This window comes from Cyrtonyx montezumae, unplaced genomic scaffold (genome assembly GCF_038088225.1).
Source record: "Cyrtonyx montezumae isolate F1298 unplaced genomic scaffold, pur_monq_1.0 scaffold_34, whole genome shotgun sequence".
Taxonomy (NCBI): Eukaryota; Metazoa; Chordata; class Aves; order Galliformes; family Odontophoridae; genus Cyrtonyx; species Cyrtonyx montezumae.
In genome coordinates this window covers 3,707,803-3,732,610 of record NW_027072039.1, presented here as the reverse complement: position 1 = coordinate 3,732,610, position 24,808 = coordinate 3,707,803, and the positions used below count along the sequence as shown (strand labels likewise).

At 36.6% G+C, this 24,808-nt stretch overlaps 1 protein-coding gene across 1 annotated transcript in view; it reads right to left on the bottom strand.

The window, feature by feature from the left end:
- Positions 1-655: 655 nt before the first annotated feature.
- The window catches only part of PTBP3 (polypyrimidine tract binding protein 3), a 40,670-nt gene continuing 16,517 nt past the window's right edge, over positions 656-24,808 (bottom strand). Inside the window, exons 3-15 of the mRNA XM_065745217.1 lie at positions 24,650-24,719; positions 22,632-22,801; positions 21,647-21,793; positions 16,034-16,198; positions 13,320-13,430; positions 11,802-11,976; positions 9,469-9,540; positions 8,638-8,723; positions 4,964-4,997; positions 4,239-4,331; positions 3,486-3,702; positions 2,439-2,516; positions 656-1,748 (exon numbers count right to left, since the gene is read on the bottom strand). Coding sequence (XP_065601289.1) covers positions 1,616-1,748; positions 2,439-2,516; positions 3,486-3,702; positions 4,239-4,331; positions 4,964-4,997; positions 8,638-8,723; positions 9,469-9,540; positions 11,802-11,976; positions 13,320-13,430; positions 16,034-16,198; positions 21,647-21,793; positions 22,632-22,801; positions 24,650-24,719 — 1,551 coding nt within the window. The 3' untranslated portion in view covers positions 656-1,615. The remainder of the gene's footprint in view (positions 1,749-2,438; positions 2,517-3,485; positions 3,703-4,238; positions 4,332-4,963; positions 4,998-8,637; positions 8,724-9,468; positions 9,541-11,801; positions 11,977-13,319; positions 13,431-16,033; positions 16,199-21,646; positions 21,794-22,631; positions 22,802-24,649; positions 24,720-24,808) is intronic.

Here is a 24,808-nt window from a genome sequence, read left to right as displayed (position 1 = left end):
TGGCAAAACGTTACCACAGAAAAGAATTCTGCAGTAGTTATAAACAAGTATATGTGATGATATCATTTTAAAAAGTGACATTTATGGTAAATTATGAAAAGAAATAGCCCTTAAAAAGAAAAAAACTATTTAGTGACAGAAATCAGGAATGCTCATGTGTACTTTCTATATAAAATATAACTGCATCTCAGCTCATTCTTCAAAGAGAAATGGATGTTCAGTACTGACCTTTGAAAGAATGTTCTTCATGATAAATGCAGGAACCCGAAAGAGAATTATTTGGAACAGCATCCCTAGAAAAGTGAAATTACAGAAACTAGGTGGAATTTGCTCTTTTGCCTTTCTGTATTGTTGTTTGCTTGCTTTGTGCATTTTTCTGGGTGTAAAGTTTTTTTTTTTTTCAGCCAAATATAGGTATAATATCAGGCAACTGCAACCAAGTAAGTTCAAAGAGGCCTACAGGATTGTATAATGATTTGAACTTAATTTCCACCTCTACCCTATCTTTATGCTAAAGCACCAGAGACCAGCAGCTAGAATATTACTGGGAATGGGGGAGAGCAGAGGATGGGAAATAAAAGTAGCACTTAGGAAAATATTTACAAGAAAAATTAAAAAAAAAAAAAAAAAAAAGACCATCTTAAAAGCTCACATTACATTTTTCAAGATACTTCAGATAAACTCAAAGCTGTTGTGTCATAAGCACACAGTAAGGCACATAATAAGAAATTAAGTAAATACACAGTTAACTATATTGTTACAAAAAACTTTTGAGGTTTAGTTTTCATCCCCAAAGATGACCTTACCAAAAATAACTTCTTAAAAATTCATTAAGCTATCATAGACCTGAATATTTTCTCTAAGATTGTAAACATTTAAAGAAATGTAAAAAAAACTCTTCAAAATCAGGACTATTTTCTCCTCTTATTTTCTTTAAAATACTATTACACAGTATTACTTCATAGTAAAATAACACATCAAACTTCCATTCCAGGATGAAGGCAAGCTAAGACTAATGTCACAGCTTGTAGAAACTTGTCAAATATCTTTTACTCCACTAAGAAAAGGCACTGCCTTTCCTCTAATAATTTAACCATATGAACAGCACAAAATCTAGGTTTTAAAAAAGTTTTTGTAAAGATTTGCCTACATGTGAACACACACTCTATAAATACTGTTCAGAGGGTGAATGCAGTCAATGCTTGCTTTTCTCTTCAAGAAAGCCAAGCATTATTTCACATTGAAATCAGTGTTTAATAAGCACAGATGGACCATTTTGTCAGAAACACTCTATGTTTGGTATATTGAAAAAGCACTCTAAAATACTTCATAAGGCTAATTTGAAACAAAAATTCAAAATATATTCTTAAAAGAAAAGTTAAAATAAGAACTTTGATGATAAATATTACTTCTAAAGAAATTTAATCTTTTAAATGATGAATGTTAAACTTTGATCATATACTGGCAGCTGAAATGATTATCCCCTAATTCTTTGCTGTGTGTATGAACAAGCTTTTTCTTTTAAGAGGCAGAATTGGTCACAGCTACTTCAGTCTCTGTTTGATGATTTTAAATAAACTGCGATGCAGTTTTAAAAGGAATGTTCACAGAAAAGTCAAATTGTAGACTTTGAGAAGGAAACTCGGAGGTGATGATTTTCTCCTAGGTCATAATTGTGAAGTTCAATGAGAGCGTGAACTGCTTCTTCCACAGAGCCCAGCTGGATAAGAGCCATTTTGCAATCTCTCCTGAAGTATGACAAAAAACATTATTAACCTGAACCATATTCTCATTGTAGTAGTCAACACAAAAAGAAGTGATAAAGATTTTTTTTTTAGCTACATCATATACACTTCTTTCTCCAAAACTACAGGTGCTCTGATAGAAACAGATCTAGTTGGGCACCTGATAAAACACAGAAATAACAGAACTGTATGGATTTTGCAGATAAATAGTCTACAGCCACTCCATTCTTCCATAACACTGTATTCAAGAAGCATCCAAATATGACTCAAAACTCTCTGGAAAACACTAGTATTGTCTCTATATATGAGATTCAAGCAGGTGTGATCATGCCAAAGTAACACAGAAGAGAGACCTTAATGTGCACTAGAACAATTCATTGCTATTTCTTACCTGACATTTTACTTGTACAAATCTTGTAACTCTTTTTAAAATAAGCTAGTATTACATCCACTTTCCTTACGCTTACTTGACTTTGGAAACGTGGAAATTATCAAAAGATCAAATATTTTTCATTTATTTATGCTTAGAATACCTCATTTAAAATTTTAAGATTAGAATTATCATAAGCATTGTCACAAGCCATTAAGGTTTTGCCTATAGATAGTGTTATACATTATATGGAATTTCTCCAAAAAGCAATCAGCCATCTTCCAGGATGAAAGATTTCACAGCATTTTTGCATGAGAACTTACTGGAAGAATTTCAAGGCTTTCACAGTAGATCCAGTACGTGCAAAGAGACTCTTAAGATCATCAAAAGAAACAGAAGGCCTGTTTAAAAACAAACCAAAACAAATCAAAATCTCCTCGACTTGTACAAGAGCACAGCCTGCAGCAATTGTATCACACTGCTACTTCTCAATGGTAAATTAAATTTAGTCAGCAAACAATAGCCTCTCCAACACAAGCCCAGCTCAAACATCTTTGCTTTGACTCTACCAAGTAGCACTGCAGTGAGATACAAAAAAAATTCAGATACAATCTATTGCTTTTCATCCTCTCCCATTCTTGCCTTGGTTAAATTCAGAAAGTATGAAGGTTAACTGATAGCTTCCAAAATATTTTTGTCTTTTAATTACTGTTAGTGTGCTTCACCTATCTTCTACTTTGAAAGTCTGTTTTACTCTGTCATTTCAGAGATATCCTATAACATTTTTTCTGATTTGAACAAAATACTATTAGTTTTCCTCCTTTCTTTTTTTTCTTTTCCTGAACATTTGGAGAACAACAGAAGCCTGTGCAAACTTATGCTGAGCTGCCACTGCACACACTGTGGACAACACTCTAGCGAAGAAAAAAAGGTTGCTTCAATTTTAGAAAACATGCTTCCTAACAATTTCCCTTTCTGAATGCTGTAAAAACCACTCTTTAAACTAGAATGATGAAAAAATTATCAACATAACGATGTTAATCATAAATTTGATGCAATGTAACTCAAAAAGCGTGTATTTAATATTTCATGAAAATTTACAACACAACTTCAGATGTGAAAAAATACGTCAGCCAAAGAAAATGTAAGCTCTATTAGAACTTGCCCAGAAGAGTAATAACTTTCAATCCATTATCCTCTCAATTAACAATAAAAAACGTGGCAGTTAAACCATTTGAGTGCTGTTAATTATACAGCAAAATGACCCTTTTCTTAGGAAGATGTAGAAGGCCAAGTTAGTCTTTGTAGCTTTAAGAACGTAACCTAAAAATCCCTACCTTTCTAAGAAGATCATGCATGTTGGTACTCACGGGATGTTGGAGAGATGTAGGGTGGCAGATGGAGGGAAGATATTCTGGAAGTTCTTGGAGCTAGGGTTCTTAAAGCGATGTAATGGGCTGTTGCTATAGTCCTTGGTCAGACCACTGTCGTTTTCTCCTTCACGAGGGAGTTGAATACTGTGGTGTTTTGAAAGAGTTGTACGGATGAACTTCCCATAAATCTTCTGTCCATTCAAATTGGTGATAGCTAATCAGTGGAAATATCATTTGGACATGAAAACAAATGGTTGGAGGGGAATTAAAAATGGTTCTTTGGATACTGTTCTTGCCTGCTATTTAGTGTCAGATTACACACTCAATTTAAACAGCAGGCTCCATCTCTACAAAGTGGGGTAAGTTTTCCCCTTCATAGCATTACAGTTTAAAGAAGTGCAAGTCTAAATGAAATGGAAATGCAAAGTGGCATTATTTTTAAACATCCAGATTTAAGATAAGGTATATGAAAAATGTATCATTTAGTAATAAGATAAAACTACAGAAGATTTGAACAATTTTTTAATAGTAATGATGTTTATTAGACTTGTAGAGTTAGTTTTAAACCACTACTGGAAAATCATTTTCTTATATGAAAGCAAATTAATCAATATCAACATTTGAAAGCAAAAGTTCATATATATATATGATGGATTTAATTTGGTTATGATAGTCACTGACAAGAGGCAAATTCCTTGAGCTTTATCGCATCATGATAGTTACAAACATAACTGCCTTTAAAATCAGTACCTAGTTGAGCCTGAGTTGAATCTGCCATCTGAACCAAAGCACTTTCTTTATTCTTAAACATGATCTTCACACGAAGCACATCGCCATAAGCACCTATGGAAATTCAGAAAAAAAACTCGTACAGGGCATTACTACCAAAAGCAGATGTGCAAGTCTGTCTCTTTTTACTAAAATTAGCTTAACAAAGAATAATCAATCTCATTAAACAGCTTGGTTAGAACATTAACATGAAGGAGATATTTCAAGCTTGTACATAATTTTTTGAGGCTCAGAAATAGGGGGGAAAAAAAACACACCAACAACCAGAATCTCAGTCACAAAATTGAATGGCTGTGTTCAACTGCTGCAGAGTGTAAGTGTTGAAATCCTCTCAACAGAGGAGTATTAAAACATTACCATGTCAACATTCTTCCCTGCAAGTAACAAATATGTCTGTTCCGTAGTCCATTTCCTCCAAAACCACCTTTGCCTTTTCCTCTTTGCTTTGCCATTCTTTGTAGTAAAGAAATCAGAACACACACTGAATTTTTTTCTGAAACTACAACAATTCTGTCTTTTTGGCACCCGTGTCTTAAAGCCTACTGACTCACAACACCATCAATTAATCCAGCACATTCACTTGTGCATTTTCTGGACAAAAACAGTAAAACTGAACTTCAGTTAACCACCATTTAAATAAAAAGAACTCTATTATAGTTTCTCTAGGTATATTTGACATATCTTACCAAAAAGGATGAAAAGTCCATGTGGTGTGATGGCCTGTTTAAATGATAAAATGAGTATATTACTTTAAAGCCAGGCAAATAAATAAATCTAGTCCTTAAGTGCATGGTAAACTAAAAGAATGAGAGAAATTCTGAACTCTAATACATAAAACCATTTCACCAAAAGCTATTCCCATCAATAACTAGAGTGTAGTGCATTCTTGTTAATACACATTTACTATGCACATATGAAATACATAAACAACCTAACACTTCAGCTCATGCATTTTTCATCACTCAAAACTCAGTCTGTCATGCTGAAGAAATTAATAATACGTTAAGTGGCTTAATTACTTGAAATAATTCTTTCCAAGCTCTCAAGGTCAGCATTTCCTACACTGAAAAATCAAAGCAATTTGCTGAACTAAAAATAGAAAAGAGCATTCATTAACTTTGTCTTTTCTAAACTACAGATACCACCTAAAAAACTAAAACCTGTTGCTGCAAGGAGTCTGCTTTGAATTTTGCCCCCATCTCTGCAAATGACCATAACATGCACACTATTTAATTGCTTATACATGAAGTGTATTGAGAGTGTTACCTAAATTTTGTCTGATTAAAAGCTTTGAAAAGAAAGCCTGAAAGTATTTCTTCTTCAGAGATTATTCATTAAATCCTAGTGTACCAAGTTCCCCAATCACCAAAGAAGAGAATTTGCACTCTAATCAACCTAAACTTCAGCTGACACAAGAGTTTTGCCAGTAATGAGCACTAAACATTTATTGCATCATGCATTGCGGTATAAAGTTCTGAATGAGAACTTCTTAGGTATAATCAGTATTAAGTAAAGCAGCAATGTCCTAAAAATAGATTTGATCCATGCTTCACTTATTCTGAAAAAAATGTCTCTTAATACTCAGAGAATCATCTTAATTATCTGTAGAACAAAGTTCATCAGAAATCTGAAATTACTTGATAAGATACACCACTGATAAAGCAAAGTGTAATTGGTTTGTCTTCCAGTCCAAATCTATAGCTTTCTTTTTGTGCTTAATGTGAAATTCAGTTATTAGTAAGAAAATATATGAAATACAGCAATTACTTAAAAGATTAAAGGAATTGGTCAACAGATTTTTAAACTTTTGTAATATGAATATATTTGACACTTTGACAGTAACCTTAATTTCATCAGTTTAATAGTTAAGTGAATCAAACGAGAGTATAAAACAAAAGAATTTTACTGCTCTGGAATTGCTTATCAGCAGTGAAGTAGAACTCTGTATTATCTCATGACCTTTCTAAAGCTCATTTATTAATAAAGAGATGTACATTGCTTCTAGTTAAGTATAGATCAGTGTGTAAAGTTTTAGTAATGGGGTAAGGCTATGAAAGAAACTGCTATAAAAGTAGCTACCCAAGTTGTCCTTGGTAGTTTTACTGTCAACATATATGAGAAGAAAATAATTATGTGGTACTATGAAAAATGAATATGCATATTTACTAACATTAAAAAATGGATTTATAGATATGTCATACCAAAGGAAACCCATGACCTTCCTCTTCAATCTGAGAAAGGCTGCAAAACTGGAATCATAGAATATCCTGTGTTGGAAGGGACCCCCAATGACCATCAGGTCCAACCCCCAACTCCACACAGCACCTCTCAAACCCTGTGCGTGAGCGGTGCCCAAATGCTTCCTGAGCTCTGGCAGCTCAGGGCTGTGCCCACTGCCCTGGGGAGCTGTACCATTCCCACCACCCTCTGGGGCACAGCCTTTCCCTAACCTCCCTCCAAGCCTCCCCTGACACAGCTCCATGCCATTCCCTTGGGCCCTGTCACTGTCACAGAGAGCCCTGCTCAGCTCTGCCCTCTGCTCCCTGTGAGAGCTGCAGACACCATGAGGCTTCCCGTCAGCTCCTCTGCTCTGGGAGGAAAGACAAGGTATGTTCTATCAGTGTTTTGATATTAACGTGATTTGTCATGTTTTTATCTTTATTCATCTTCCTGCTGGCTTCTCTGACTCCTCATGTATCAAATGAAAAACTCATTGGCTTCTCCAGTGATAACCTGGCACCTTAAGAACTCTAACAACTCTGAGATATCAGTGAGTTTAGCCATATGTTGTGTACTACCTCAAACATTTTTCATATATAACCACAGCCTGTTCACTGATTACAGACTCACTATTACATTGCTAATCAATTTTTTTCTGAAGTATATTGTCTTTAAAAGCTTTTTACTGCTGAATAGAATTTTTAAGCTTCATCAATAATGGGAATTAGCTCAAACAAATATAGAGATCATAGTACCATAGAACCACAGAGGTTGGAAAAGACCTCTAAGATCATCCAGTCCAACTATCCACCTCTCACCAATATTTCCCCAATAAACCATTTCCCTCAGTAAAACATCTAAATGTTTCTTCAACACCTCCAGGCTCAGTGACTCCACCACCTCCCTGGGCAGCCTGTTACAGTGCTGGACCACTCTTTTGGAGAAGAAATCTTTTGTAAAATAAACCTGAATCTCCCCTGGTGCAACTTGAGGCCATTCCATCAAGTCCTATCGCTAATTACATGGGAGAGGAGACCTTCTACAACTACCTGAAGAAAGGTTGTGGCAAAGTGATAAGGTCTCTCCTGAGCTGCTTCTCCTCCAGACTCAACAGTCTCAGTTCCCTCAGCTGCACCTCATAAAACCTGTGCTCCAGTTCCCTCATAGCTTTGCTACCCTTCTCTGGATATACACCAGAGCCTCCATATCTTTCTTCCAGTGAGTGGTCCAAAACTGAAAACAGTACTCAAAGTGCAGCATCACTATTACTGAGTACAGAGGGATTATCAATTCCTTGCTCCTGCTGGCAACCCTATTTCTGACACAAGACAGAGTGCCATTGGCCTTCTTGGCCACCTGGGCACACTGCTGGTTCATGCTCAGCCAAGCACTGACCCCCATTTCCATTAACTGTAAGCAGTCTTTCAGCCATTCTACCCCAAACGTGCAGCACTGCCTAGGGTTGCTGTGGCCAAAGCACAAGACTCAGTACGTGGTCTTGCAGAACTTCATCCCACTGGACTCAGACAAAGCTATCCAGCATCCCCAGATTCCTACCCCCAAGAAGTTCAACACTTTCAGCCAACCTGGTGTCATCTGCAAACTTACTCAGTGCCCTCATCCAGGTCATCAATAAAGATACTGATCAGGACAGGCCCCAGTACTGACCCCCGGGGAATGTCACTCATTATCGGTCGCCAACTGGATTTAACTCTATCCACCACCACTTTCTGGGCCTGACCCTCCAGCAAGTTCTTGAACAAGCAAGGTGTGTACCCTTCCAAGTCACAGACAGCTTCTCCAGAAGAATACTGTGGGAGACAGTGTCAGAGGCTAGGAAGACTATGTCAACAGCCTTTCCCTCATCCACCAGACAGGACACTTCATTACAGAAGATCAGGTTGGTCAAGCAGGACCTGCCTTACATGAACCCATGCTGGCTGAGCCTGATCTCATGGTTGTCCTGCACGTGCTGTGTAAACTATCTCAAGATGATCTGCTCCATAAATGATGCATTGGCTTTGATATTATCAGCATAGAACTTTCCTTATCTGTTGCTCCAGCTAAAGTTAATTTGCAGTAAGGATTCTGGCAGATGGTAAAAGTGGACACTTGCATCAGTAGTACTAATCAAACCTACCTCAGAGTTGAGGTTGCTGACCAGCAAAACAGAATTTCCTTGGGCACCTGGATTACTCATCTGTACAGATCCTGCAGATGTGGTCACTGCTAGAAAAGAAAGAACTCCAAGTACAGATGAAACTGAAAGATTTGGAATTGCACTCATAGCATCACTTGAGACTTAAAAGCAGACTAAGCTCTTCCAAAAATTTGTTCTTCTATAAAAATAATGCTTTTAAGTTAAGGTATTCCTAGTATCTGATTAATAAAGCAAAATGCATCTACTCTCTATTGCTAAAGAAATACTGAGCCACAGCAACAGACCCACTGAAAAGGGAATGTAAATTGCAGTCTAGAAATCAAGACAAATCAACTAGCATCAGCATTTATCCTGTGCTAGAAAGGAAGAGATGATCAAGTTTAGAAGACTATTTATTTCCTATTTGATACTTAGAAAAGGGAAGACTTCCCATTTTACCTCTGAATGTCAGAGAAGACTAGAATTCTAAGGATCTGTTTTTCTAAGAATTATTTCTCTTGCAGGTACTCTTTTTCAAAGCATTACATTTCCTCACTTATTAAATTAAAAATTATTTCAGCTTATGTTTTTTATTATGGCAAGAAATTTTACTGAGTGCTATGATACACAAAAAGAACCAGAATGACTAAAATGCATTCTGACTGCTACACTTAAAACACACTGCTTTGAAACCAGGTGTATTCTGATAGACTGCTAACCCCAAACACAAGTACTAATGGCTTTATATTTTTTGTCTGTTTTGTGTATTTGTGATTGGTTCTTGGCTTGCTTCATTATATTTTTTAATTGAAGTTAGAACATTACCACCACCTTGAGGAAAGCATGTGAGAGGGCTAAATCCACCAGTCCCTGCATATGGTTGGAAGACAACACCTTGGGAACCTAGTAACAGAAGACATCTAATTAAAACATTGATTTTAACATTTCTGGGAAACAGAAAAGACTTCAGGATTGAGACACAGCTGCCAGCGCAGCTATTCTCACTTTTACCTGTGATGACAACTGCTATGAATGTTTGAGTCAAAAAGAAAAGAAAAAAAACCCAACCTCTTCTAATTGAAATCTGCATTTGTACTTACAATTTTCTGTCACTTTTGAAGGCTAATATTAAATGTCTCTCAGTGTCCCCTTCTAAAATGCAATTTAGACAAGTTTGACAATGAAAGCACAGCACAGATCAGAATTCATTGAAGTTTAGACATCCGTGGTGCAGTGTTCACTAAGTGTACTTTTTCTTCATAAAACTGAACTGCATTCTAGAAACTTTCTTAAAGAAAATTATGCAATGTTTTACAATGATATCACTATTTCCTATGAATTTATGAGAAAGTATGGGCTAAATAATTAAGCAACTAAAACCAGTCTGAGTTTCTGAATTCTACTAACTGTTAAAGTGTGTATTTTTCTTTTCAAGCAGATGCCACTCTCCAGTTTATATAAATTCATTAAAGAAAACCCCACAGCTGCAGCTGAGTCCACAAGCAGACTCAGAATACCACTGTAGAAAGAGATCTTGCTTCAAAGGTGGCTCACTGGTTTTCATGCTAGTATGTCAAGTTAAGCACTACCCTGGGTAACAAGTAAGACTGTGTTAGATGCAAGCTTGATTCCTGGATTATTTCATACATTAGCACTCTAAACTGTTGTTTTAAAAAGTAAAATAAATTGGGCCACACATAATCAGCACATGAAACCTGCAAATCTTGTAGTGTTTCAGTATTCAAACTTCCATCACTGACTAAAACAGATGGTTACTGACACGAATATACAATACCATATGAAGTGTCAGTCATGAATCTCAACAACAACAAATGAAACAGACGCAGAAGATCAAGCACTCATGAACACTGCATAATGTCACACCTCTCTTATCTGAAGTGTCAAAGCACCTTTAATATAAACAGTGGAATACATCCATCAGAGCAAAGCTAGCTGTTGTGCTCTTTGTAATACACCAGTGCGAGTATTATGCTGACAAGTTCTGGCAATAAAAATATTAATCTCTTATTCACAGTCCAAGAATGATAATGGAAATGTTAATGAAGGAACAGACAAGGAGCTTCCATTCTACCAAATGAGATCTGCAAGGTGCACACTGATACCAAAGTCATACATATAGAACAGAACTAATGCAGAGAGGTCTGGAACTCTTTCAAGCGTGTTGTATTTGCAAAATCATTTGCTTTATAGCTGGCAAGTAGTTTAAAAGCACAGTCATTCATATACCACTGCCCATACTCAATGGGAGAGGATGATTTTAAAATTCAAAACAGTCATAAAACCTGCTTTTTTTATAGTGCAGTGTCTCAAAAAGTTTTACTATTAAGATAACTTCAAGTCTACAGTAAAAATTGGAAGCATTATTCTGACACCTACTTTATCTTGTAATTCTCCATCAAACCTGCTTGTACCAGTAATGAAATAAGTACTGACATGTCTCCCAAAATCACATCACTCAGCTAAGTGCTATTTGAACACATGCAGGGCAGTATAATGCACTAATCTATTCAATGATTTGCACTTATTAGCGAAGTTGAATAAACAAGCATGCATGCGCTGTGTATGACAAAAAAAAGCTTCTCCAGAGTCACTTCAAGCAGAAACTGTATTCTCTGTGTGATGGAAGTGACTTCTAAAATTTGAGAAATTTGCTAAAATTTTCTTTTGGAAGGCATCTAAAAAACAATTGCAATATTTATCTCTTATGGCTTGTTCTTTAAAGCAAGCAGACATCCTAAAATATCAGCAAACAAGAGCGAGCATACTTGAAAACAATTATTTTCAAGTAGCTTCTGGGAATCAGTCAATGTTGAATGACTGCCACTGTCTTTTCTCAATATAGTGTTAATCATCTTACATGAATGACATAATTTCACAGTGCTTTTTGATAATGCTTTGAATTTGCCCATATAAATATACTCAGATATTAATTTATCTCAACAACGGTTCAGGTACTTGTTTATCTAAAGTAAGATTTTCTGCTTTCCATACAAACTTTATTGAATCTAACAATCAGAATTATACGTAAAATGTTCTTTTGTTTGTTTTTAACAGAATCTACTATACAGCCAGGGAATAAAACTCCTAAGAGTATGCAATGCAAAAAGCATAATGATCATATTGTGTAATTATGGGCTTCTTACCAAAAGCAGCAATTACAGATGGATCCAGGAGTTGTTGGCCATTAGTAGCTGGAAGGTCCAAACGAGTGAAATCTCTGCTTTTCTCATTGTTGTACTTTACCTTAAGGCTTGTTAATTTGGAGAAATCAACACGTAGAGTGCAGCATGCATTGTAGATATTTCGGCCATCCAGTGCCTGGAAACACATAGTTAAGTTTTCAGATACAAAACATTTTGTTGCAAACCTCCTCAAAAAAGAGAAAAATGTGCAAGTACCAATATAAAAATGTTTTTTTGCTTTTCCTCTTGAAGCTGAGTATAAAGGCAACCCTTTTGGATACCTTCAAAGCACAGTGGAGTTGGTGGTGACTCTGGTAACATTTTCAAGAAAGGGTAAAAAAAACAGATACTGTACATCAGCTGTCAGAGGAAACAGTAAGAAACATGAGAGAATCAGCCCTGCAGGCCTCAAAGTCAGTGCAGGAGGGCATGAGGTGCTCCAGTTGTGAAGCAGCAGCTCCCTGCAGCCCAGGAGAGGTCCATGGAAGAGCAGGCTGTCCTCCTGCAGATCTCCCTGTGCAGCTGTGGAAAAGTCCCTGGTACAGCCCATGGACAGCCCTGCAGGAGCAGGGCCTGGGCTGCAGATGTAGCCTGTGGAGAGGAGCCCAGAGTGGAGCAGAAGCTGTGTGCAGCCCATGGGAAAACCAGTCTCTTCCTGAATGATTGCATACCATCCTGGAGCAGCTCTTGAAGAACTACCTCCCATGTAAAGGGGCTGCAGTTCACATGCAGCCTTCATGAAGGACTGCATTCCATGGGAGAAACCCTACACTGGGGACAGGGGATAAGTGAGGGAAAGAAGGAGCAGCAGAGACTAAGTACTATGGTATGATCACAAATCCCATTTTGCACACACTTGCACTGCTTGTAGGGGGAGGAAACAGAAGAGTCAGGAGTGAAAAGCTGAGAAGAAGAGGTATGAGAGGAAGGTGTTCCTACTATTGTTTTTAGTTCTCACTATCCTTTTCAATACAAAATAAATTTATCTTCCTCAAGTTGAATCTGTTTTGCCCATGACAGTAAGAACAGGAAGATCACTTGCCAGTTATCTCCACTCACAAGCCTTTTCATCTTATTTTCTTCCCATCTTATCAAGGAGTGAAACTGAGAGAGCAGCTTGGTGGGCACCTGGCAGCCATTGGGGTTAATCCACACTTCAGATTAATCCTCACTGATAACAGTTCAGTTACTTTGACAAGGAAGAGTTTTTGTCACAACTACAGCTACCATTGGTCTTCCCTACCAGCAGCTCCAGCCTTTGATTTGGTAGAACTGTGCAGACTTCTGTGTGCTGTACACTTACATTTGATGCTGGAGTACCATTCTCATAACTAATGAGGGTTGTCAAAGTTATTCTTGTGCAGCAAGACAGTTGGAATGAACTCAAAGTTAATGAACAAACTATCAGTAACGTAATGGACAGTTTACCCATGTGAGGAAAACACAATGAAACAAATCAGCTGAGAACTCTACACTTACCATTTTGGCATAATATGCATTCAGTGGTTCAGCATATTGGATCAAAGCTTGAAACTGATTGTTCCTTGTAAAGGTGACAATCTTCAAGACAGATCCAAATTTAGAGAAAATCTGAGAAGGAAGAAATACGGTCTTTAAGAAAAAATGAAGACTTCATTCCCTGTAAAAAAAGAAACCCAGCATTTTAATATCTAATATGATTTTCTGGGGCATATCTTTTGTAAGCGCTGAATAGAAATATATTGATACCAGAATTTGTTTCAGGTTAAAAAAAACAGAAAAAACAAAGATATAAAAGATGAGGAAGAAGGATAAAATTCCTCTGAAGAATGAGCGATGACTAATTCTAACAGCTAATAATAACTAAAAGAAAATAGACCAGACTAAGGAGGCTTATGTCCCATATTAAAGCTGAGTTATGAGAAATGCATTTTCACAAGTCAGTCAGACAGGAACTGCAAACTGTAAAGACATGTACCCTTACAGTCTATGTTTTGAGCAATTTCTGCAAATTAATGATCAAACAAATCTTAAATAGTTAATGTGTCCACAAATCTACAAATTAAAAAGATAGATCCACTGTATTAAGTGGAAGATAAAGAAGGAAAGAAATAAGATAAGCACCGTGTTTGAGACCCATCCTTTTATTGATTTATAAGCATATCAATTTATAATTGAGTGGTGTCTGATTCACTGCAAATATAGGCATCATAGAAAAGGTTTTAATGGCTGAAATTCCATACATATGTATACACACATTAAGAAGGAGAGCATGTAATTCATGGAACACACTACGTGACATGATGACAGCTTCGGTGACACTCATGGAGAATGTGGACAGGAGAATGTGGACAAACGTGTAGCTAGGTTCAGACATACCATGCAAGTGCAAACAATGGCAAAGGTATCGATGAAGGAGGAAAAGTGATTTGGAAAGCACCAACAGTTTTAGAACAAAGTCCTAAAGCACTGCAAAGCAGCACAACAGCGAGGAAAGCAGAATCCTAGAAAAGTACTCATCCTAGAAGGGAAAGGTACACATAAGGGCAAGCATCCCTTGCCAGTCTATTAGCCTTAGAGGCATGGAGTTGCTGTTTTAAAACTTCGTTCCCAGTTTTTCAGGATTTTAAGCTACAGTCATCGTTTCGTGGTAGGAGACAGAACAGAAACATTTTTCACTGCAATTTAAAATTAGCTGACAAGTTCCTGTTCACAAAACACTTCCCCTTCAGAAGGGTCAAAGTGCAGTTTCTAAACGTGCTAAGTATTTCTACGTATGCTTCCACGCATATTTCCACAAAAACAAGTAAACAAACACCACAGTTTTGTTTCTACAAATGGAACAAGTATTCCACTCCTTACAGTAGGATATTTTAAGGTAGATTGGGGATAAATAAACAAACAAATACTATACGTAACTGAAGTTTGGGATGACAGCCTGCCTATGAGTTTATGATACATATATCAGTGAAATTTTCTCACTGCCATCAACTTCCCACGCTTATGAAGTTATATTACTTTGCAGCACTGCAGCTATCTATCATGCACAAAGTGCTGCTTTAATTAGAGTTCAATGTCCCTTATTATGAACTCCAGTTAAGCTCCCTTTTCATGTGTTACCTAATTTTCTAGACCTTTTGCAAAAAATAGTTAACAGAGGGTTACTAGACAACTAAAACATGGAAAAATACAATTTTGCTGCACTGAAGCAAATGTTATTCAGATTAAAGTAACACAATATGAATCTCTTCTTCCACTGTCTGCTTTGTCAATATCAACGAAAAAAAACCCCAACACACAAAAAGTACACAAGGTTAGATCCAGGAATTGCTGTTGCACAGATATCTGTGTATCACTATGCACTAACTGTTAACTAATAGATTATTCTGTGTACACTAATAGTCTTAAACTGTTGACATACAAGTTGTATGATTTATTATTGAGTAAATAACACCTGACGGTACAAGCAAAACTTTAGAAATAAAATTTTTTGTGATCTAAGTGACATCTAGTACCATATTAGTTAATCCATACTGACTAGGAGGTAAAGAGGAAAAATAAGCATAAAGAGGAAAGAGGAAAAAACAAATCCTGACAATAAGCATTTGAGATGCTTAATAGAGCAGCAAAAACATCTTTGTTCGGACTGCAGCTCCTTGTAAAAGATTGCCAATAATTTTAAATCACATTAGCTCAGGAAAATCGTATTAGGGGCATGTTTTCTGTTGCAAAGATTTACTGACATTTAAAAATCTTCTAGTATGAAATTCTTTGTAATACCTGAAAGAAAAATATTGACAAATACTCGATAACCACAGTCAGAAGTTACAGTAATGTCTTTCACAGCTATAGTCTACAACTATAGGCATAAATTCAAAGTAGCAATTCAACTTTACCGTTCCTTCCACAGAACTCTTGCTATGATCTTAACTAAGTTAAAGACCTATAAACCAAAGAAGAGACAAACAAAACCAAAACAAACAAACAGAAAAAAATCATGAAAAGCCAACTAGAAAAGTCATTTTAAAGTTTTTTCTTCTGTTTTTGAAGTAAAACCAATTCAAGCCTAGATCTCTAGAACTACAGAAATCAGATTTGAAGTATTCAAAACTCAGTAATGCACAACTGAGGATCCACACGGTCTTAAAAATACATATATTTACAGTGGCAACATAGAAACAGATTTCACTATTTGTTTTACCAATTCTTATTACCTGATGCAGCACGTCTAAAGTGACAGGGTAGAAAAGATTTTCAATAATAATTCGAAGAACAGAACTGTAAACTGGAGAGAGCCCACCTTCAGCATCAAAACCAGTTGCAATATCTAGGTTTCCACACTGCACAGCATTCATAGCTTGCAAAGCAGCTTGAGTACTCTGAAATCAGGACACAGCAGAGAGAACAGTTAACTTACACACATGCAAACTATTTGGATCTAAACAAAGATCTCAATGAAATCCATGTAAAATGCATTTGACATGCAACTTCTAAAAGCCATATTCCCCCTTTGTGAATATCCAAGGAAATAAAACATGGTAATGAGTTTCCAACAAGCCAGTAAACCAGACTCCTTGGTTTGCTCTATTAGGATTTGATTTTCTTCAGGAACTGAGTTTTGGCAAATGCAAGCTTAAAGGTACATATTTTTTATTTTTTATTTTTTTATTTCCCAGAGCTAAACTACTATGCACAAAATAAAACACCTTTAAACTCACTTCTCAGGCAACCTCACTGGAAATCATTTAGTCTGTATATTTATTTTTGATGGGCTTTTCTCAAAAAGATCTTTGGAATACATATAAGAGCCTCACAGAGAGATGTTCCTTTCCAAATGTAGTGTTGTGACTTAAAGTCCTACCTCAGTTACACTCTTCTCTTGGAAAATGGACTAAACATGACATGAGATGTGGATATTATCTAGTTTCATAATCATTTAGGCTTGCAGAATAAACTGTCCCTTAGAGATGAGTTTAGATTCTAAAACATCAACATTTTAGTGCTTGGTTGCTCTTAAGTTTAAATAAAAAACTCAAATTAGAAAGTCATAACTGAATATATATCTTTAAAGTAGGCAATATTGTTTTTGTAGGAGAAGGAAAATATTCTCTCATGTACTGAGCTGAAAATGATAAGAAAAAAGTAGTTTTATTTGCAAACAATTATTTTCTGAGGCTCCTACCTACACCACACCCTTGAATCTTGACTTATTTGTTTTTGCAGACAAAACAAACCAGCGAAGAGACAAATGACATTTACTAGACTGACAAGTTCACAAGATTTCAACGCCTTTCAAGTTGGCACAAATTAAGGATGAGCACTAATTTTTGCTGCAATCACTATGCACAGTATTAGTAGAGAAAATCAAAATTGTTACCCAAGCAATCACATTCCAGAGCTAATTTAATGTACATCTCTCTTTAAGAAAGCACAAATGTAAGAATGAAGCCCTGTGTCTTCGCAGTAGGCCTGGTACTATGTTACTGACACATTCACAGGAAAAAAAATAGTGAAAAGAGATTACTGGAGAAGCCATGATATTTTCTTTATTTCTGAAGCCATTGAGATCTGTCCTCTAATATAAAAAAAACTTAGGAGTAGAAAAGGTTCTTTCAAAACATACTATAATTAAGTATATTTAAGTCATGCAGAGTACAATTAGCAACCTTCAGGATCACCAAATCACTGAATCAATTCACTTCTACCATTGTTCAGAAGTACACAGAAAGATTTCTTCTTCATGGATCTCTCACCCTCACTATATGGAAGAGGTAACACTCAGTAGCAAAGGGAACAGAAGGAAAGGGAGAAGCTTGCAGGTAGAAGGTGTTTTTCAGGTTGTGTTGGCTTTTGGTTTTGCAGTTTGTTACTTTTTTCATAGGTTCATAAGGTTGGAAAGGACCTACAAGATCATCTAGTCCAACCATCCATTTTGTTGTTTTTATCTTCAGTTCTCACTACACTACTCTACTTTTAAAGGGCAAAAAGAGACTCAAAACTCAAATCTGTTTCATCTCTTCTAGCAGCAGGTGAGCAACATCTTTGTCGTTATCACAACCCATGAATGTCTTGCTCAAATTTTCTTCCCCTACCCTGCTGATGACCGAGAGAGTGCAGTTTGCTGAGCACAAGGCATACATTCAAGGTTTACCCATTGCAGGCATAAAAATGTGCACTTGAAATCAGTACCACGGTTACTTTAAAAATAATGATAGGTAAATTGAGCTTCCAAGTGCAGTTCCTTAAGGCATAATATGCCGACCATAGAGATCACTGTTACTGAGAGACAATCCTGCTATATTTTTCCTCTGAAACAGCATACTATCTCAGAAAAACTGTTCATTTTTTTAACTGACAAGTAAAGAGCTGAGTCACTCAGAAGAACCCAGGATGCACCAGAGCTAGAAAGCAGAGAACATACAGCTGCAACCAAGATAAACAATGTCAAAGACCAGCTCATTTTGACAGTAAAATGCTGCTAGGTGAGCTCAATTACTCACAGAATTGCTACTTCAAGGATATCTCAAGCTCCTTCTGTTTTTAATACTGCTAATTAAAAACAAGTGCTCATTAAAAAAGTATTATTAATGTCAGGTTTCTACTAGAAACCTCATCCAGAAGTCCAATTAGAGGGCATTTAGTATTTAGAGTAGCTGCCCCTGGGAATATTCCTTAGTCACTCCTTCCTGAACTGTTTAATACTGAATGTAACAATGATCACAACAGCACTGTAAAATATAAATAAAACATTAACCATGGGGATTTTTTTTTAGATTACATATTTTCCATTCCAATTGATAAGTTCATTCATTAAGAACCTGCATTTCTATAGTTCTAGGCATTGAGGGATACTATGAATGCCAGCTTGCACAAGGGGAACAAGTGACAATGTAATATGTCCATCAGTGAAGCATGGGCATGTAGTTTCCATGGATCAAAACCCTGACTGACATCACATGGCTATGATTAGTGCAAATTACAGTCGTTCCAGGTAAATGAAGCTAAGCCTTTGTCTTGCGTTAAGATCCACCTAAAAGGGCAATAGAGAGTGTTCTCATGCACTGCAAACTGAAGCCCTGATTAGACAGTTGCCTAGCTCCTACTAAACCTCCCCAGTGAAAGTTCCCATTCTTTCCCTGATACAGAAAGCTTGTTTTTTTTTCAAAATGAAATGTCAGAACATCACACTGTTAGCCTTGAAGATCCCTGATGCAGGGCACTGCCAGACAAAAGTTTACAGTAACAAACATCATTAACAAGACAGTAACGCATTATCTTATTCTTAAGAACAAAAGTTGCCTGCAAAAGCTTCATGGAACAGTTTTGACATTACAAAGTGAATCCTTCTGACACTGCACTCAAGAAAATGAAAAGATCTCAAAGCCAGCAAGACAAGAATTTTAGTTTTCAATACAGTCTGTAATCATTTATTTTCATATTAGAAAATACTAGAAACAGTTATCTTTATATCTGCAAGACATAATATGCCCTTTAAAAAAGAAATATGGTTATATAGCAACTTGCTGAGAATTTATTATCAATTGGAGGAAAAAGAGGGTAAGAAACAAAAATGAGTATATATGAAAAAAGTTATAGATAATAAAATCCATCTTCTAGCACCTTCGATATACTTCAAAGCAGAAAAATGATTTTGCAGCAGTCTTAACTATTTATTAACTGGTAGGAACAGAGAATTCTGAGGAATTCACTGATTTTATCTGTTAATTAGAAGGAAAAGTATGAAATTCTTAGAATCTACAAAGAGACAGAACCAGAAGCACTTCTTCCTTCATGTTTTTTTGTTTAACTTCAATTTGTGGTTGAAAAGCAAAAAATATCTGTTCAGGAATTTGCATTCTTGCAAAAACCTATAAGAGTAATGCTTCCTATAACATAATGCTTCCTCCCCAAGAATAAAAGTGTGCCTTTAACAGAGGCTCTGGAGCAGAACGGGGCAAACAATTGACCCTTCAGAAGTGAATACAAACAGAGATGCCCAGAAGTAGGGAACTTTTTCCACAGTAGGTAATAAAACAGTACTGTAAATACCTCACATTTCACAGGAGAGAGAAATGAGATTCTCCTGAAGAAGTTAAGTAGAACTAGAAGTAAACATCCACCTTACAAAAATACCATGAACAGATCTGCTTTTTCAGAAACATACATTCATGTCAGTGGGCAGACCTAATAGAATGACTCCTTTCTACTTTCTTTTCTAATTGAGCACAGCCTGAGGATCCAGACTTACTTTATGTAAACAAGACAGATGCATCCCAAGTCTCTGACCTGCTGAAAATACAATTTTAAAAAAATATTTGAGGTTGAAAGGTACTTTCAGAGACTGTCGAGTCCAACACCCTTGCTTCGAAGAAGCTAGGTGACCTAGCTTAGATTGCTTACAATTGTTTTCATTTAAGTTTTAAATGCCTCCAAGTTCCTTAAACTTCATTGCCTTTGCTGGACTTGCTCCACTATGTCTATGTCTTTCTTGTACTGAGGAGTCCAAGAGTGGACTCCATATATGAGTTTCACCAGTGCTGACTAGAGGGGAAGAATCACCCCTCATCTGATGGCAGCACTCTGCTTTTTGCAGCTGAGGATGCTGTTGGCTTTCTTTGCTGGAACAACAAACTGCTGCTTTATGGTAAAGTTGGGGTTCATCAGAAAACACAGATCATTCTGCAGGCTAGCTTGCTGGTTTCCAACTAGTTGTTTATGACACACATTGCACTGGTCTATTCCTTCCCAGGTGCAAGAGTTAGCATTTTCCTTTGTCAAACTTAAATCAGATTCTCATCAGTCCATTTCCTCCAGCTTGTCAAGTTTTGACCTCAACAACAGAATCACTGGGTTCGGAAGGGACTCCACCAAGTTGAACCCCCCTGCTAAAGCAGGTTCCCTAAAGCAGATTGCACAGGAAAGCAACCAGGTGCGTTTGACTATCTCCAGAGAAGAAGACCACAATGTCTCCAGGCAGTTTGGTCCTGCGCTCTGTCATCCTCAAAGTAAAGAAGTTCTCTCTCTTGTTCATATGGAACATCCCAAGTTCCAGGTTCTACCCATTGCCCCTTGCTTTGAAACCACAAAGAAGAGTAATCCACTTGGTCCCCTCCCTGTAGTTATAAAATACTGGTTAAGATCCTGTCTCACTCTTCTCTCCTTGAAGCTGAACAATCCCAGGTCTCTCAACTTTTCCTCATACAGGCTCTCAGTCACCTCTGTGGACCTCTGCTGGACTCTCTCCAGCAGTTCCCTGTCTTTCCTGAACTGGGGAGTTCAGAAATAGACACAGAAATATTCCAGATATGGCAGGATCACCTCCCTCACTCAGCTGGCCACGTTCTTTTAAATGCTCAACAAAATACTATTGGTTTTCTTGGCCTCACAGGCACGCTGTTGGCTCATGGTCAGTCTGTTATGACATCTCTCTGCATATTAAGATAACATCTCTATATTCCTCCAGGGTCACCTCTCCATGCTTATAACCTCTCCTATACCTCCTTTTTATTGAGTTCTGACAGGAAAGGCTTGTTCATCCACGCAGGCTCCCTGCCCCATTCTCTGGACTTCCTGGCTGTTAGGACAGATGTTCTTGAACTTGAGCTCCTACACAGTAATTTTAAAGATACTGAGTCCCTTTATGAAAGGACTTTGTTTCAATTACAACTAACAGAAAAATATATGTATTATACTCATACTCATTAATTTAGTATTAGTAGAAAATAGACTATTTAATTAATTAATGTATGTCATGTATAATTCTAATAATAAATTCTATAATTCTAATAAAAATAAATGTAATTACTAAATGAAAATATTATACTTACAGCCTGACTAGGTAGATTGTCAGTCTTAAGTTCTCTGTGATTGGAATACTGAACATACACAGGTTGATTGTGGATGTGAGGTATAGCAGAAGAGCAGTAGTTCACCATACTAATAGCATTTTCCTCAGAAGCCATTTCCAAAAAAGCCTGCAACAGAATTAACAGCATTCAACTATTTTTTTTTTTTACAGGAAAGAACAAAACATCAAACCATAACTTATACACAATTCTAGTCTCATTAGGAAAAGACCACAAGAAATTACAGCATTAAAAGGTCTTCATTTATGCAAGTTTGTGGGGATATTTGATTTGAATCTCTTAATAGACTTATACATTTTAAGTACAATATATAATTAAAGAAGAATCAGAATAAGTATGACATATGGGAAGATATGCTAATAAAAAAATCATTGCTAATGAATTTTCTAGAATTCTGAATACAAACATTACTGCTTAGTTTGCAAATGCATACACTGACTGAGGCAGTAGGAAGAGGACACTAAATGTATGTTTTCTGCACAATATTAACCCAGTGCAGTGCTGTAGACAATTTCTGAATGAATGCCTGTTATTTTTAGGTGTTTATTCCTGACGTAAATTGCCCATCTAAAAGGATTTGAAAAAAAACCAAAACAATTTCACATAAAAATTTAAACTCATTGTTAATTATTTTAACAAGCAGGTCATTTCAAGACAGCTGTCAACATCAGCAGTGGCAACAAAGTTTTCCATCATCATATGTTCTTACATAAGACGCATATAATGTTTGTGACTAATATCAACAAGATTCTAGATCATCATTTGATCAGAAAATACATGAAAAGAAATGAATACCAAGACACTTTTTCAACTGCGAAAAAGAAATGAACATTTTGAGTTCTAAATGAAGTATTTAAAAATCACTGCAATCATTTCAGTAAAATGCAGTACCAAAAGCATTATAAAAATGAATGACATCAGCAGGCTTGCTCTTTAAAATTGTTACCTGACTCCTTCCTCTCAGAATCAATACGTTGGTTACTTTGCCAAAAGGGAGACCTAATGAAATGACATCTGCTTCAGTGGCATCATCTGGAATTTGACGGAGATGAAGGACACGAGAAGGTAAGCATGGCAATCCCATTCTTTTAAATTTCTTCTTGCCATTCTCATTACCTGTAGTATTTTAGGGAAAGGAATGGACAAACAGATAGGACAAGCTATTATGCAGTATAAATGCCAAACCTAAAAGAAGAAACTGATGTCTCAGAACCGACATTAATTTTCTGTAGCTTTTTGAATTCTAAGAAAGGACAGCTCATATATAAACCATTGACAATTGAAAAAGTTCCCTTCACCTGTTCCAAATCTTCACAATAAACGTGAGGTCCTTCCACTTTCCCCTTTTATGTTCCAAGTGAATAACTTCAGATTGAGAAACGTAAACAGATTCTAGATAAATGATCCATTACATGTAAGAAATGCCACAGTTGAAGCTGTTGCATTAGCTGAAGAGCTTCATCAGAACAGAGATTATTAAAAGAAGTGGAGAGCCATCACTGAGAACCAGGGTTTTTTTGGACTTAGTTGGAGTCAAAAACATTCATCTTATTTTAAAGATCAACAGCATTTAGAAACTGCAAGTCACTACAAGGTATCACTGGTCACACTGGTAATTAATAAAAACCAAATTAACTAAATACAGATTTATAACCCTTACCAGCTGGCAATTTCTTACAAAAAACACTATCTACACAGGTCTGAAATATATTTCAGCTATTTAATTACTGAATTATAGACTTACGCTGTTTCAAGACAAGGAGAAGCCGCTGGATGACATACTAAATCAATTAATAGAAGCATGAACAATCCAACACGTGGAAATAAGAAATAGAAAAGACTGTTCAAATTAGTTCCTTTGTCTCTCCCTTTATCATATTTTCCATTGGAAACACAGCAAGCAAATCTTAAAAGTTTACAAAGAGGTCGTTTGCTCTGTCCATTACACCCCTATAAGATCAAATACTAACAGAAAATTGTCTGTGTCACAAGCTAGTTAATTTATATTGCTTACAGTTAACTTCTGCAGCCATGGGCCATGAATACTTCAAGCCCACATAAAAAGAAAATATTTCTAAAGGAAATAGTCCCATCCTTTTCCCACATTCAACTTCTTTGCTTGATCTAAAACTACAGGTAATGGAACACTGTTACTCCATCTTTTCCAACACATGGAGCAAAATCTTTCTTGGGTAGTAATATCAGTTCAATATGAACAAACCATGGCTGTGGCTTCACTTCGAACCACAAAATCCCTTAAATGTAATCAGTCTCTTTACCCTGGGTCTGTCTACTCGATTTCCTACCATCTCTCAAAGAAGCCCACTCTGCTGAAGAACGATCTGCACATACATGTGGTGAATCAGACCAAGGAACCATCTGATCAAGAAAAATTACATACAACTTTTTCTAACGCTTCTCTTGCAGTAAATCAATAAATAAAGCCCTGGCAGAAAGCCTGCTGCAAAATATATCATTGGGCAGTCTGTGCTGCTGCTCAAGAAATCCTAGAAGTACAACAGAAAGGCAGAAAGCATGAACAAGAAGAGTATTTAAGGGAACTCACCTCTTTATCACATCCACACAACATGCTCTATACTCCACTAAACTGAGATTACTATAAGATATTCATCTTCTGGCTCCATAGTCCAGGTTGTATTGAATACTTTAGAACAAATTCCTTTCAAGTGTCAGACTATAGAAACACTGAGTAGGCATTAGAGAATCTCCACAGAAGGCTACTAGCTTGATCATGATTACACAAAACAGGTATCTCTTGGGCCATCCCAACAAGTCAGTTTTAGAGCTCCTCAATACTGCAACTAAACAAAACTGGGTAGACTCCACTGTTAGAGCCACCTTACACAGTTCAGGACCTGGCAAGGATGCTAACTGTGACAAGAACAAAAATACATATGTCGTTGAAGAAGAACTGTGATAAAGATGTCTTTTGCTCATATATACCTTTAGCTGGAGTAGGATTACTCATGGTAAGAGGCTTTCCACTGACACTGGAAAGACTGTCAGGTCCAGCCTGAAAAATAGAAAGTTCATCAGTTAAGAGGCATTACAGAGAAACAGCCTGATAAAAAAAAAAAAAAACCTTCCAAATAACATCTCCTT